General features: G+C 39.6%; 1 protein-coding gene across 1 annotated transcript in view; it reads right to left on the reverse strand.

Moving 5' to 3' along the window:
* Nucleotides 1-17,141, reverse strand: part of COL22A1 (collagen type XXII alpha 1 chain) — a 187,110-nt gene that overhangs the window by 60,235 nt on the left and 109,734 nt on the right. The window contains exons 23-28 of the mRNA XM_062504153.1: nucleotides 12,743-12,796; nucleotides 3,277-3,330; nucleotides 2,863-2,916; nucleotides 1,828-1,881; nucleotides 591-644; nucleotides 150-185 (exon numbers count right to left, since the gene is read on the reverse strand). Coding sequence (XP_062360137.1) covers nucleotides 150-185; nucleotides 591-644; nucleotides 1,828-1,881; nucleotides 2,863-2,916; nucleotides 3,277-3,330; nucleotides 12,743-12,796 — 306 coding nt within the window. The remainder of the gene's footprint in view (nucleotides 1-149; nucleotides 186-590; nucleotides 645-1,827; nucleotides 1,882-2,862; nucleotides 2,917-3,276; nucleotides 3,331-12,742; nucleotides 12,797-17,141) is intronic.

Below are 17,141 nucleotides of genomic sequence, written 5' to 3' on the forward strand. Positions count from 1 at the left end.
TCATCCATACAATTGTTGCACCTTCAATCACAGATGGAAATGACATGCCCAGATCTTGTAATTGGCAAATGGCTTTTTTTATCTCGTGTGGTCACTTGCTATTGTTTTGACAGGTAGGGTTTGCTGTTAAGACTGTTTTTCCTGCTCACCTGCTCACCAGGTTGGCCACGGCTTCCTGGTTCGCCCTGGAAAAACAAAAGCAAATCTATAACATTGTAAGGACTTGACCCTTTGGTAAGAACAAAGGCAAAAATTTCTCATTAGCAAAATGTGATCCCTACTGGTCCATGTTGTTCTACCTACATCCCACAAGGCTCTGAAATTTCCTTTTTTGATGGCTTGGGAACAGAGACTGCAGGGAGCCAACACAGGTCCAGGTTAGATCTCCCTACACTTAGGCTTGAGAGAGGAGCATCAAACAAGGGCTGGCATTGTGGAACAACATCAAAGTCAGTGAACTCCATCTGCTCATCCCCTTATATCTCCAACTTCAGAGGAATCTTATTCTCCTGACTGCAGTATTAGACCTTTCAAATTCACACCTTGGTTGACTCAGTGGATACAGCAGACTATGAAATACGATTCCTTACCTTAGGGCCAGCTTTTCCAGGAAAGCCTTCCTCACCCTTTTCCCCCCGTTCTCCCTGCAGGGAATACAACAGGTCAATACACAAACTCCTCTAGTGTTTGTGCAGCACATTTTCAGTCAATGGTGAGGAATATTTTAACTCCTCAGGATCATCTTGAGGGTGTAAATGGAGTCATATGGGAATATGCTTCCTGGAATGTGTATCCATTCTAGTGCCATTTGCAATCACACCTGCAGCACCCTACTGGAGAATTTCTGGAATTACACAATCGCTATTACATTAAAGACGTCCATAGTGAATTATCTGGAAAAAAAACCACCTCGATTCAGTTTCTTCAAACTATGTGTAGTTAGAAATTTAGAAAGTGTTTTTAAAAAACATAAAATTTTGGGACTGGGGCCTTGATCATTGGATCCATTATATAAATACTTCAAAATTGATCTTCCAGTGTGGGTGGCAGAATCATGGACAGCAGAGGCTGCAGTGGTTGAAATGTGGCTACATAGCTGGGAAGTGCAGTAAGTACTACACAAATGTGTGGATAAAATCCAAAATTTATTTAACATCAGCAACATGTTATGGGCTGCAAATTCCTCACCTTTATTCATCAATAAATGGGAGCTGGGGACTCTGATAGACCTGGGATCAAGTATCAGAAGCAAGAAAACCTCTGCCAATGCAATCCAAGGCAATAGATGGTTATGAGCTGTTTTCTTTAATATAATCATCTTCAATATAATCATCATCCCCAAAACCTAGTCTGGCCTTCGTAGTCAAAACGTGGTACATTTCTTTGACCCTTATTTGCAGGAGGATGAGAAATCAAGTGTCTCCTATCTCTAAATCTACTATCTGCCTTCTCCCAATGCAGAGACAATGGAGGAGACAACTCGACTTCCCAAGCCAAAATTTGGAGAAGCTTTCAAATGGGGCATAAGAAGAAGAAATAATAAAGAACCAACTTTCTGCCACACAGACCTAGAGAAGGCTCAGAGGGATGGCTTCTTTACATTCCAGCCCTTCAGGGAGGAAAGAAAGGAACATCTCTGGAGCCTGCTGAACTTCTTTGTTCTCCTTCTTCGTTCCTTGGATACATGCCTTGACTTGCCAGAGTCACTGGATTTCCTGACTGATGGTTTGCAATGACCAGCTGTGTTTTTCCTGCTTCCCTTACTTGCTCACCCCAGTGATCTGCCCAGGTAAGCAGCTTATTCCCAGTGCCTGTGGTGTCACTTGCCTTTTGACCCGGAAGCCCTGGAAGCCCTGGAAGCCCATCTTTTCCAGGCAGCCCCTAAACAAGAGGAAAAGATAAGCTATAAGTACCAGCTCTTTAAATTATTAACAAAAAACTCAGCAGAAGTATGTTCAGTTCAACCTTCGTGCCACCCACCTAAGTTTAAGCAAAGGAGAACCCTCTCATGCATTTTGGTTTGATTTGTTTTTCCCTACCGTGTCTTAAAAGACACAAAATTTCTCACACTACATATTTGCTCTGCCCTTTCTTCCCATATGCCAGTTTTAGTGAATGACCACTGGATGTCAGCATTGTAACAAAGAAAGTCCATTACAGAGCTTTTATGTACTGAGGATCTTTAATGTTTTTTAATGTATCTTACTTACATTTTAGCTTATTCTCCATAAGTCCCTATTATCTGTAGCTATAGATACTTTTTAACATCTATTTCTCCTTTTAAATCTTGGTAATTTCTTATACAGTAGATAGACACCTAAAATTAAATTATACAGCACATAGTGACAGAATAGTTCAGCATGATAAGAATTAAAATTATTTCCTGTAATGCATTTAAAAGGGTGAGATGAAGTTTTCTTCCCTTTTCCAAGTGCCATCCACACACACTGAAGGCTGTAGGTGGCAATTCTGTACTAAGTATTTAATAATTCAGCTTTTATGATTTAAGACCAACAGAAATTGCTACACTCTGCTAAATGTGAGATTTTAATCATGAGTTATTTGGCCTGATTCAGGAAATTCCAGGTTTGGAAAAACAATATTGTGTCAAATGCAAAAGGAATTTTGAAAGATATCATATAAATAAAATATGATCCAATTGCATAGGAATAGCAGGGCTGCACCTGGTAAAATTCTTATTTACAAAAGGTACCTGAAATTAATTTCTGAATTAGAAGTATTGTAGCCCATGTTAAAACCTCGTGTGCAGACAAGATGTGGGAAACAAAGCAGACTTGTGAATTAAACTGTCTGAAATAATGAAGAGCTTTGAGGTGAGGGAAACAGTTCCTCAACACTTACAGATGGTCCAGGTGGTCCAGTTTTACCAGAAACTCCAATCTCTCCTGGCAGTCCCTGAGAAACGAAATCAGGAGAAAAAATAAATCAGTATTTCTGTTCTTTGCAGGAATCTCTGGAGATTGCTGTTTTCAATTGGAAAAGTGCAGTTTTCCCTCCCACTACAGTCAGGTCAGTGCCATGAGGAGCCCTGGAGACACTGACTTATCCCCAGGAAGCACCAGCGTGGTTCCAGGGCTCAGCAGAGAGAAGCTGTGCTCTAGGACCAGCTGTGGCTTTGCAGTAGAGAAAATATAAGAGAAAACACACACTGCCAGAGGCCTTAACTCTGTTCTCTCTGAAAGCCATGACCTAAAATTTTCTCCAGCTGCTTTTTCTCCTCCTTGATATAAAACAAAACCCTTCAAGCTTTCTTACCGGTGGCCCAGGTGGTCCCAGTGGTCCAGCAGTACCTGGGGGCCCTGGAGGTCCCTGCAAGAGAGGAAACAAAGCCAGTTTATCAAATTCTCTGTTAGCAGCTGAAAGCCTCAGGTCCTCCCCTGTGTAACAGGGGCCCTGTAGGAAACAGGGAAGACCAATGATCTCTATTTACTCAACTTATACCCAAAAAGTGCAGGATGCCATAGCAAGGGGCCATGAACACAGCTAGAACGTTATCTTCTTCTTAAGCCACTGCTGCCATTGCTACAAGGGGAGCTCCATTCTCCACTCCAGTAAAGGCCATCAGTGGCAACCTACAACAAAGCTTGACCAATAGGATTCCTTGGAGAATCCAGTTGAAGTTAACCTTGATTCATGTTGTTTCAAAGTGAAAAATTTACTTCTGCAGAAAAAAAAAATAAAAAAAAATGAAAGCAACCAATGAAAGGAACAGGCTTGTGGTATGAGCTTGCTTTTTTTTGGAGGGTAGGGTTAAAATACAAATCCAAGAGTGTGGAGGAATGCTGCAATGACTGAAGTGTTTTAAAACAAAATGTGTCACCATGTTTTTGCTTGACTTCAACCTGGTAGGTAGTAAAAGATCCTCAAAAACTCATAATTTGATGAACTCATAATTTCCTATATAGGAAATATCTTAACATTCTTACTCATTTCCCTGTAACAGCTGCTTCTCTTAGGAGAAATAATCTCTCAACACTCACCTGACTTAAAGAGGGATTTATTTTTATGCATTAAGCAAACTGTTAAATTTGGCTTTCTATGAGAGATTTGTTTCCAGCCCTGACAAATCTTAATATGGTGACTGAGACACAAAGGTGTCTGTTACTGCCAGCTACCCCTATAGACAAGACAGGATTTCTCCTATGCTCAGAATGAAATGTGTTCATGTATTTTTTGGATCAGGACCTGAACAAACAGCATAAGAAATGGATATATGACTGAGCTGAAATTTTACCCTGGTCATTACCCTACCTCTTTCTGTCTTTCAAACATGACAATCTCATTAATTTTCAGTTTTCAGCATAAGGAGAGTTCTGATATGATTGTACTTAAAAAACAACAAACCACTCCACCCAAAACCTCTGTAAAAATTTGAAACGGAGCAACTGATAGAAGACAGAAAATAGCCAGACAACATTTTCCCTGTCATTGTTCAATATAAAGGTATTACAAGTCATAGATAAGTATCAGCTCTTGGATCCCAGAAACCTGGGTTCTTTGTTTGGTTTTTTTGTTTTTTTTTTTTTTTTTGTTTTGTTTTTTTTTTTTTTTGGTTTTGTTTTTTTGGGGTTTTTTTTGTTTTTGTGAACTTTCTGTACTTTCTGGCACTGACACCCTGGAGAACACTGCTTTTGACTTGAGACCTTGGAGAAGGCTTCCAAATTTGAGTGATGAAGTTAAACTCACGGGTGTGTAGTTAAATAGAAATGTGTGATTTCATATGGTGAAGGGTTTTAAATTTGAAGTTTTTACAATACAGTAATAGGTATGGGACAAGATGGAAGATTTTGGGTGGTGTCTCTTTCAGTGCTCATCTTCCTTCTTCATGATTTCAGGTAGTAGTTTCTGGTTGGATAGTTAGTGCTGCACTGCAGGTCACGGAAATTTTGTAATTGGGTTAAAAGTGTAAATAATATAGGTGTTATTTCTCTATTGGACAGTTTAGATTTAAGAGACCTTGTAGCAGCTTGATGTTGCTCCATTTTCCCTCTTCTAGCTAGTGGCTAGAAGTGTTGCTGAACTTTCTGTACTTTTGATAAAATTTAATAAACAACCAAGCCTGAACACGAAAAAAATCCATTTCCTTCGTGTATTTTTTAAATCCTGGCTCTGAGTGAAAACAGAAGAGACTCCAAGACAAACCACTAATCAAATGGTGCAAAACACCACCACCTGTACAATCAGCCTTTGTTTTTAATGAAAAATGTCGGTAATTATAAGAAAATTGTGTTAACAAGGGAGGAGAAGGACCTGTTTGAGGCATGGTTTGGCAGAGATGGCAGATAAGTGATCTTATAAAATACAATTGCAAACTTCAGCCAGGAGCTTAGACAGTCTCTTACCAATAGATGGGGCAAAGACACCAGAAAAGAATCCTGTCTGTTCCGAGTTGCAATGAGACAAGTGCAGCTACAGAAAAGAATCCTGTAGCTGCACTTGTCTCATTGCAACTCGGAACAGACACAGAGTTACGCTGTCAACAACACTCTCACTTGTAAAGTGCCTCAAATGTGAACACAGCAAAGCATCTCCAAAAAATACATGCCTTCAGAGTCACTGATGCTGATGATTTAATTCTTGGGGAGTCCTGCAGTTGGATCCTGCTGTTAAAGATTCTACACCCATCAGGAGACACTTGGTCCAAGACCATCCTTCACCTGAAAAGGCTTCACCATTCAAGGAAAAGACTCAACAGTCCAAATAAGCCCAGCACAAGAGAAGATACTACACACAGGCACAACTATGCGCAGACACAGTTGGATGGGGCAAACACACACCAAGGACATGGAAATTCTGCTTGGCCCTACTCCACCTCTACAAGGCATTGCTGAGAGGCCCTACAGAAGGTATGGGCTTTAAGGGGCTTCCACGAAGAACAGAGGGAGTACTGAGAAAGAAAGTAAAACTTTAGAAAAATGACAAACTGGTTCAGATTGGACTATGTGTAAATTTACCTTTGCAGGCTTTCCTTGAAAATTCCATCAGCTCCTTCCTAATAATTTAATTTTGCTCTCTGTCAGTAAGTGAATTGTCTCCCACCAGGAAACACATATCCTTCCTAGCCCTACAACAGGGAACTTCTATCAGGAGGTGAAAAACCCTAGGCTCAGCCCAAGCAATCCCAGGTGTGATGTGTTACCACACACGTGAATTGGCAGGGGTCAATCTGATCTAAAAGCAAAGTCTTACTCTAGCATCTGTCAGCAGCCAGTGTAATCTCTAGAATGTGAAGTGCTACATCCTCCTCATCCCAACTCTTTCTCCCAGTAACACTTGGTATTCTCACTATCCAAGACAATTTCTAATCACTCTCTTAAATTTTCCATATGCTAGACCACAATAACCTTATGCAACTGTAAGTCCTGCAATTGAATCCCACTGATCCTTTTCCTAAATTGCCACTAATAATTCAATTGCATTGTCCTTCAAGAGATAATTACCCAAGATATCGTGCCCAAACTGGTTTACAGTAGCCTCACCATGTGTTGTACCAAAAAATGTTACACCCACTAATGGGAAGCTCTTCTGATAAAAGCTTCCCCAAGGTGGACACAGAAAGAACAGTTTCATGGAATGGCCAGCAGTATCCCTTGGAGATAAGTATCCTGCTTGCTCCAGCCTGGGCTACAGCAAGTGATGGGACAAAGAAAAAAAATGGCAGAAATACATAATAAATATCCTTTATAGAGCACTTCCTTTTGCTACTGTGAAGAGAATTTCTGTTTCACTTGTATTGTGACTCTCATATTGTAGTCCTTCTCCTGACTTCTGAGTATAATTCAGAGAAAGTAATACTATTTTTAAATATTAAAATTCACCAAACTGATGGAATCTATTTATGCTTTAAAAAACCCAACACCATAAAACTACAGCAGTAGAACTGTGTGTAATGTCTACCTCAAAAAATCTCTCACCATCTGTTTTTTTTTTTTTTGCTTCCATTTTTAAGTGAATACAGATTAAAGCACCTGATTCATACCACCACCTTTTTCAAAGATTATTTGATGAATTATACAGATGGGAGTCCCTATCCAAAATCCAGACCACAGTGTTGTCCTGTTAAAACCCTGAACCAGGAGAAAATAATCACAGGTTGTATTTTTTTCCAGCTGACAAACACACTGACATGTGTTTTGTATGTGTTGAAGCAAAAACTGATACATGAAAACTTGCTTTTAAATCAGATCTACACAAACTCACTTTGGAAAACAAATGCAAAGTACGGAATTTTTTTATTAAAATGCTTTGACCAGAATACTTTCAAAATGTTGTTCTGAAACAAAAATATTTCAAATGTTCATTAAAATCTAAAATCTAAATATTGTGTAGAGGCATGTGTGTTTTGGGATGGGATATCTTTATAAAAATTGTAGAGGGTGGATTTTTTCAGGCTTGTGTTTCATCTAGACCCATTCCTTAGACAATGTAAGGCAGTGACAGTGCTCAGGAAAGAAATCTGACACTGTTCATACTGGAGACACAGCTGTGTCTGTCCTCCAGAATCTCCTCTCCAGTGCTCTCCTCTTCCAGTGTGTACCGTGCTGGAACATGGGCTGGGAAAGGCCGAGATTTGAAGATTCAGATTGTGCACTCCCTAAGGAGGCTCTGAGAAGGAACAGAAACCTTTGTCTGTGACTCCAGCAGTAGGCTGCTTGGCCTAAATCTCTTTTCCATGAAAGAACGGATGACTTAATCTTAAAGGAAGGTGAACAAATGGCATTCCACAATGAAAACTGAAGTCTGATGGCTTTCCCAGACACCTGAAGGCAAAGCCTACACAGACATATTTTCTGTCTATTATTCCATGCTGTTGTCTGGATTCTGGATGACAAAGGTTTAGATAAGCACTTAACCCATATTAAAACAGATTCTGGTCTGGGCTGTTAATGCAGTATAACAGGTTTATAAACAAGAAGAAGGGGCATGTAGGAACATTCTGTCTTGCTGCCAAAATGAGAGCAAAATGAGTAACTGAGGGACTGACAGCCTTTTCTCATCCACTCTCTCATATTTTCTCCACTTCATAGACGTTCCCCACAATTCCACCTCTTAGAAAACCCTACAGACAACTGTCTGTTGGCTTTGTGCTGTCTTTCTTTCATTCCTTTCCCATCAGAAATGAAGCTGTTGCAGCCAGTTTTGTGGAGCAGCCCACATGCCTCAATATGTGTTTTGCTACTCCAGTGCTCTACATCTCCTCTACAACACCTGAGTGGATTCCAGGATCAGCTCCTCAGATCTGCTTTTCATTTTTCACCCCAGCCACTTCTGCTGTGAATTGGAATTATACAATCAGAGAATCATTATGGTTGGAAAAGACCTCTAAGAACCTCGAGTCCAACCATCAACCCAGGGCTGCCACAGCCACTGCCAAAACACATCTCTAAGTGCCACTTCTTTTAAATAGCTCCAGGGATAGTGATTCTGCCATTCCCTGGACAGCCTGATCCAGTGCTTGACCACCCTTTTCAGTGAATTTTTCCTTATATCCAATCTAAAATGAAAATTATTACTGAGATATTTTCTGTAATGCTGCATTAGAGCACTGTTTCTCTGTAAATCCTGCCTTACAAATCAATACAAAGGTAAGAGAACATATAAAAAAGCTGTTGCTGATGACACTAAAAATCAAAGCCTGAAGAGCCAACAGATCTGAGCATTTGTCTACAACACATGTCCAATAGTCAGCATCAGTGACAGTGCCATAATTCATACACAGATCCAGTCTCCATTCATTTCATCAGGCGGCATTGGAACAGGAGTACCAACAATAAATTTAAAATAAAAGTTCTGTCAACAAAAAATTCTCGGAACTGGCTTTGCAGTTCTTTAAAAGTAGGGAATAAAGTTGACTTTGTGCACAGCAGTCTCTCTAGGAGAGTTTCCTGCTTCCAGTGAAAGGCAGTGTTTGTTTAATTTGATCACTCAGTGTAAGCTATGGACATGATCTCTTGTCTATAGAGGAAGATTTATTCCCCCATGTGTTTGCTTGGAGTTGGTTTACTGAGTCAGTGCAACAAATGAGAAAGAAAAACTAAAAATCCTCCTTTGATGTCTTTTGTTGCAGCACTATTAGTAATTCTCACAGATGAAGACTTTTTAAATTTATTTTTTAAATGTAAAGATCTTATTAAAGATTGCTCTGAGCAATATCTTCCAATTCCAAGCAGCACTGGCAAAGTTTGAATTCAATCTGAGCTTTGCAGCTGGAGCCCACATACTTTTCTTACATTTTGCAATATTAACTTGCATTATAAAAAGGACATTAAGGACACAGTGCATTTCAGAGGAGATCATTTATTAGCTGAATTACTTAAGGAAAGCTACGCTAGAGCTCACACCCAACAGGCAAATCTATAGTAATTAAATCACTGCCAGCCAGGACCATAACAGGTAGAGCTTGTGCTGGTCTTCCTCTCAGGTCTTTCTTACACCACCTGGTAACCTAGCACAAGGCAAGCCTCAGCAACAGCCCAGAGGTATTGCAAGGCAGAGGTATGGCATTTTTCTTTAAATCTCAAAGACTTTTGATGTGTTTTGCTGTCTCACAGGTGGCCAGCAAGTACCCACTCAGCTCAGGGAGCCTCAAGAGGGGCTCAGTGGCCCATTTGTAGGTGTCTGTTTTAAAAGAGCTTCAGGATGATATTAATTCATCAACAGGAGCAGGCACCTGCATCCCCATTCTAAACACAAAAAGCGTTTGCATTTGGAGCCAAGCCCCAGCCCTGATAACTCAGTGATACAGCTCAGAGTGCCTGAGCCAATTATTTCAGCTCAAAAGTTCTTTACAGAAATGCTCATTTTTCAGTCTGCATTTGAACATCCTACTGCAATAAAAGTTGGGCCTATGATTAAGGTTCCTGGACACTAAAATAGTACAAATAAATAACAACAACATAAACACATTATAAGTTCAGGTGTCTGTGTCCTTGCTGCCAGAAAACTCTTCAAGTCCAGAAGGGAAAAAAAATCCAGTTTCTATTCCACGGCTTAATGATGTTGCAAGATGCACCATTTGTAAAGATGACTAGACAATAAATGCTCATATTTAAAGGTGCTGATGAGACAACATGAAACAAATAAGCAGAAGGACAGGTTCAACACCACAGATAATTTGGAAGGAAAAATAAACTTTTAAAAATATTTTTGTATTTTAATTTGGTTAGAGTTGATGTGTGCAAAGAGAGACAAAGCTACCCTACTGTCACAAAACATCCCCAGTTTAGTGGGGAACTTGCCTCCTAGATGCTGCTTCAGGGTCTGATATTTAAATTATCTCTCTAATGGTCCTTGAGACTTGGACTGACTTGTCTCAACTGCAGTTCATCACTGGACCATAGAATCATAGAATGTCCTGAGTTGGAAGGGACCCACTAGAGTAACCCTTAAGTCAGTTCCCTTGCACAGCTGCCTGATCTTCTGTGGCTTCTCAGTTGGACTGAGCATGACAGCAACAATTGTTCTTGACAAAGCCCAAAAATAACTTCAGAAGATCTTTCCTGTGTTCTTCAGCAACAATGACCCTTCTAAAGCTCTTATATCAACCCTTCCTCTTGCCCATATAGGTATCAATATCAGGTCAGAAAACAAAAGTAGACATAACTTTAAAACTGCAGAGGAAAGGGAGTCTATTTTCATGTCCTAATCTAGTTTATATGCAGCCAACTCAAATCAGTTGTCCCTCAACACCATGGGGACAGAACAGGAACAGCTGACATAGGCTTCCATACGTAACTTGAACAAACTCATACAAACATGAACATGTACTACATGTTACATGTAGTAACATGTAACTACGGTATAAGAAAACCACTTTTCTTCCTGGGCATTTTTGTGGCATAGTCTAATTAAGGGAGAGAAAAAAAAGAAAAAAAAAGAAAAAGAAAATTATGATAAAATGCTTTAAAAATCTAATGCCACAAGAAGTGCTGTTAAGCTGAAAAGTAGTTTTGTCACAAAGTGAATGTAAGCATTTTCTTTAAAGAGAAATATGTAAATCTGCAGTAATATGTCCAGAACAAAGTGCCACTGCAGGAATAGGCATAATATTTTACCTTTCACTAAGTTAGCTTGGAGGAAGAGTCAATTTAAGCATCTCTTGATGGGGCAAGAATTTTGGGCAGTTTTAATTAACATAAAATTGCTAACATTATTTAGCTTCTGCAGAAAAGAAAAATTACTTAATCCTATGCCAGCAATTTCTGCAGATACATTTATAAAATTTCTAACACATACATGTATATATTTAATTTGCCTGTGAGCTAAGCAAGTGTGACATTGTTTGGATGGATACTGTCAGGTATCTTAAAAATAATAAATGGATAAAAATCTTCCACCAAAATGAAGGAAAAATAAAACAAAAACAAAACCAAAAAAACAAAACAAAACAAAAAAAAACACAACAACCAACCAACCAACCCAAGAAAAATAACACAACAAAAGCAGGGTGTTGGACTCAATGATCCAAGAATTCAAGAAGTGTTTTGTATGCTCTCAGGCAAAGGAAGGGATTCTTGGGATTCTGTGCAGGGCTAGGAGTTGGATTTGATGATCCTTATGGATTCCTTCAAACTCAGAATATTCTATGATTCTAAACTCTTTAAAATCCATTTGAAACACTGTCTTCATTCTTGCAGGCTGCTGCTGAAATACATACAAATTAGATAGTGTACTGAAGGAAGAGTCTTAAAATTTGTAAACCAGTATCAAGTGGTGTTGTGCAGGGTAAGGTTTGCTGCTGGACACAAAGGACTTCACCTGCATGGGGCCTCAAACTCTTGGATTACCTCTCTGACATTCTCCACAGACATGTGAGCAGCTCTTTACAAAACTCCTGTCACACAAACCACTCTTACATAATTTCTCCTGGCTACAAGGAAATAAATTGTCAGAGAAAATGCATGAGCAATCAGTATCTGCTGTCTAGCAGCATGCTGCTAGTTGCAATACATCACCAACAGCTGCAGCAATGAAAGCTCATCATTCTTCCCCAAACTTTAGCAGTTATTGAAACACAAACCTAAAGCCAAAGTCCAGTTTGTTAATTGACTATTGAAAGGGGAACATATGAAATGCTCAGTTTTATTCTGAGTGGTCAGCACAATGTGAGGTTGCCCCTTTCCCATGGATATTTTTCTTATTGCAGGGACGACACCAGAAAGTGATTCAGGTCTGCTGAACTTGTCTGTGAAGTTAGCAGGAAAGTAAATTAGAGGTGCCAGTGTTATTATAACACATTGGCCAAACGGGCTGATCCATGGTGGACCTAAATCCTCTCTGACAATTCTTCACATAAACCATAATGTTTTGTCCATATGATGTTATGGTGCAATTTACAGCTTTAATTTGCCAAAAGATTTAAAAAGAAGGAATTAAGGGCTCATTAACTTAAGACATCCTCCTGCCTCATAAAACTCAATTCAGTGATTTCCCTCTGGAAAGGTGCTGCTCTAAATACAAGCAATGGGGAAATCCCATACAACACACTGGTCCTGATTCAAAGACATTGAAAACCCTGAAAGGTAAACTTAATTGTTGTCAGACAGACAAATATGTCTCAATCTCAACAAAATAAATTATTTGGGTCTTAAAAGGAGAAACATGAACTTCAAATACAGTACAAAGAAGATCATACATGCTGTATTGTTTGGCTCCACGTCCTCTGTTGCCACTATATCTGGTTTTACACATATTGTAGGAGAATGAAGAAATCATCGCTTACCTGAGGGCCAATCAGACCATTGATTCCTGGGAATCCTGGTTCTCCCTTTTTACCCTGCATGTTCAACAGAGAAGCACATATTAGAAAGCAGACCAGAGACTGCTATTGATTATTCAAGGTCTTTCACCTCCAAATTGGTAAATCAACGTAACGTGGGTACATAAAACACAAAAGCTAGAAATGAAGATTACACCATTTGGAAATGAAACCCCAGTTGTCTTCGACAATCCTGTATCTCCCAAACTGTGACAACAGTCATAAAGGTGAGAGTTCTCAACTCACATAGTGTTCTCATACATCATGTTCATACATACATACATGTTCTTATACATACTTAATGTTCTCATGCACATCGTGGCTTCTCCTACACTCTGCAATCCCACCTCGCTTCCCCCTACAGAGGGGAAAGGAAGTCATGGGGCAGAGATGCAGCCAAGGGAGGTGCCAAGTGCAAACATGGGCTGAGAGGGAAAGCAGTGTCCCTCTGGTGCCTTGTACTGCTTCATGCAATAAGAAATAAAGTAATTAGGAATTCTGGTGCATGGTTGAATAGAAAAGATCCAAAATCTGTAAGCTGAGAAACAGAATCCATCAGGCATTTCTAAGTAAAGGTGGCAATAGCACCAAGGGACAGAGCTCACTGACTCTTCTGCAAGTAAAAGATATCCCTTCAAAGGAATCAAAGAACTCCACTGGTGCAAGGCAAGGACAAGCCAAGAGCTGGAGTACAACCCTGAGACAAGGTCACTTATACAGATGCTGGAGCTCTGTGTCCCCATGGGTTTGATCTCAAATAATTCAAAAGGAAAAAATCCTACGTGAGAAAAATGAGGAAGAAAGGACGGGGTAAGCACTGGAGTTAAGGCAGAGGCTGGATTTGTTCCTTAACCCAACAGATGATTTGCAGTGTTACTTTATGTAAGGCACATATTTGATAAAAAATATCTCTTCTTCCCTCATATGTAATAGACATTGAATAATTAATATTTCTGAGGCTGTTAGTGATACAGTAGGAGGGTACAAGAGGAATAATATAAATATCTGAGAAACAGACTTTTTCCTCCCTCATTTCTACCTCTCATTTGGACTGATTTTCTTTTCAGAAAGAAAATATAATTAACAAAAATGTAATGTCCCTGATAATGTTAAGGGTGATATATAAAATTTTCCCATTATTTTTCTTTATTGAAAGATGTACAGAAACAGCATCTATGAACAACAGCTTTATGCTGACTTAAATGAATTAAAAATCTAAACCATCATAAGCAAAACAAGTTTTTATCATATATTCCTCAGCTGTGACCGAGATTTATTATCTGGTGTGTCATAATCAGTTATATTAATTTCCTTGTAAAAAAATCCCCAACAACCCCCCACCCCAAAACAACGAAAACCAGCAGGCATATACAGAAGAATTTAAGAAGAATATTAAAGGAGTTATTATAGGATCCTCAGGTATCTGAAGAAATTTGTAATCATATCCAGGATGTGATAATAATAAAAATTTGAACTATATACTCCAGAACACCCACTACTTATAAATGTTCCTTCTAACTTTCCAAAGTCCATAATTTCTTTTCTTGTCAAAGCCAACAAGAGATCATTTTTAATTTGAAGGACTCATGTCACCACATGATTTAACATATGTTTTCTAGTTAAAGATGATCATCTTGCCCACTGCCAAGGTGACCATGTAAAGGACACTGTTAAAACACTCATTTAAATAAGTAAGTAAGGTTATGAATAAAGCATACAGGATGTGGTGTGTGGAGCCAGACACAGGAGATGATCCACCTCCGGCTTCCTATCCATGTGGGAGCTACATGCCAAGGTGGCAACTTCCAGAATTACAACACTGAGGCCAGAACAGAGAATCATAGAATCACAGAATCATGTAATCACAGAATGGGTCAGGTTGGAAGGCACCACAGCAGGTCATCTGGTCCAACCTCCCTTCACAGGCAGGACCATCCCAGAGCACAGGCACACGACCAGGTCCAGACAATTCTAGAGTATCTCAAGTGAGGGAGACTCCAGTGCTCAGTCACTTCACTAAAAAACTTCTTCCTCATAGTCAGGTGAAACTTCCTGTGCATCAATTTCTGCCTGTTGCCTCTTGTCCCACTGCTGGGCACACCGAGCAGAGCCTGGTCCAGGCTCTCACCCCTCCCTGCAGACACTGACAGACCTGGACAAGGTCCCCCCTCAGCCATCATTTCTCCAGGCTGAACAGGCCCAGCTCCCTCTGTTTTCCTCATAAGAGAGATGTTGCAGTGTTTCTCTGAGGTTTGGTCCCAGGAACAGAGGTGGATTTCGTACCAGGCACATAGGAAGCATCCTTAATTGTGCCCATCAAAACAGTGTAATTGATTCCTTTATGTCCCACCAACCAACCGTTCTGTCTCCAGACTGACGCCCAGGAACACTGATCTGTGGCAGCAATGAGAGATGCAAGAGGAGCTGTTTGTTCTTTCTTTAGGTATAATGCTGAAAAACTTCAGTGCTTTTCAAAACATTAAAAAAACCTTTAAAGCAGCACATAATTATACAGCCAGAGAGACTGAGAGAGGTTTCCAGTTGTGAAGGGGACTTGTGGGGCACTTGGAGGTTAGTTGAAATCCAACTTCAATAGATTTGCTCCAAAGCATTATAGTCTATCTCTAAAGCACAGAAATAATTGCTGGGAGAAATTACACCTGAAAGCAAAACTCAGTGATATGTCGCACTGCCTAATAACATGATAGAGAAACCCAAAAACTGTGCTCTGTTACCTACAGTAAGAATCAGGTAAGTCTGTAAGATTTTGTATCCTTTGACAATATGACATATATCCTATTTCCATTATCATCAATTTGAACAAAAGCACAGTTAAAAATGTGTGTTTCATTGGAAATTTGTGTATTTGCCTCACTGACAATTACAATTTCACCCTGAATTTAGTCTATGGCATCAATCCCTTTTCCTTTCTTTTGTTAACTTGCTTACAGTTTGATTTCTGCATGGCTGAACTTTGCCAGTGCAGGCAAAGTCATCTGAACATTTCAAACACCCACAAATAAATGTGAACACAACCATCCATCAGAAAGATATCTGCTATATAGAAGAAAGGAAACCAAGGAAAAATGTTGTTTCCACTGCTGGAGGGGAAATTCTGAAAGGTACCATAGCCCAAGACTCTTTCCCATCGTGCTGTACAACAGTCAGAATACTCATTTATTTTCTTAGCATGTTTTTCTCTGAGGTTTGGCCCAGGAACAGAGGTGGATTTGGTAGAAAGTACACAGAAAACATCTTTAGTTGTGAATGAATATGACTGCTAGCGTAAATGCCAATTGTTTTCCCTGTAACCTAGATGGGATACTAGGATTACCCATTTCATCCAGTCTTTCTACCTCTGCATTACTAGAGAAACCAGAAGAAACCCAGCAGTGTTAATCAATGTTTGAGCTCCCTGAAGGCACCAGCCTTTTGCAGTCTCCATATGCATTAGATAACGCCAGTACATTTTGAAGTGAGAGCATCTCCCTAGCTTGAGGATGAAAATATCACCAGGGTTGGCCAGATCATGGGTGATTATTGAGGCAGTTGTGTCAAAGGGTTACAAGGACTTCTGGACATCGAGAGAGACCACACCTTGAGACTGACTCCTTCCAAAAAGCCTACTTAATATTCTAGGCAAACTTATTCTCCTCTCTCTTGTGGATTATTTACCCATTTCTCCCTGGAGTTACCAGTCAGCTCTCTCCTTTCCTTGGATCCTGGGAGACTAAGGCAGTTCAAATCCAGGGCAGTTCATACACAGTGAAGTAAGAGTTGAAATAGTGTTGGCTTCCAAATTAAAGTTGTGACTGGCCTGAACAGTAAAGTCATATGCAACAATCCTTTCAGATGGGTCAAGAATGGAAAGCCAAATACCTGTATTTCTTCCGCCATCAAACACAGGAAGAGCTCAGCAGCTCTCCAGAGGCTCCCAGGACAGCTGAAAGGGACAAACCTTTCCTGTATTGACATGTGATCTGAACACTCCTCCTCTGGGTGGAGGGTATACCCTGAACCCAGGAGTTCCCAGTTTTAACTAATTATTATTATTATTAATCTGCCTGAACTATATACACCGAGTTTTAAACATGGAGAAGTACATTCACTAAATACTACTATATTATAAACATATTTTCCATTAATTTTCTTTTCATAAGATTATTCTTACTACCCCATGAGATTCTTTTATTATTTTTTGTTTTGTATTGATTGTACCTTGAACTTGGACAGATTTTATCAATGTAATCTTATAAAACTAATCTGCAGTCCAGCACATCAAACTCAAAATGGTCTAGATAGCTCCTACCTCATGACTGCTGCAGGATAAATGTTTTCTCTTGGTCTCTTTCTGAAATTTTAA

Source organism: Cinclus cinclus, chromosome 1 (assembly GCF_963662255.1).
Source record: "Cinclus cinclus chromosome 1, bCinCin1.1, whole genome shotgun sequence".
Lineage (NCBI taxonomy): Eukaryota > Metazoa > Chordata > Aves > Passeriformes > Cinclidae > Cinclus > Cinclus cinclus.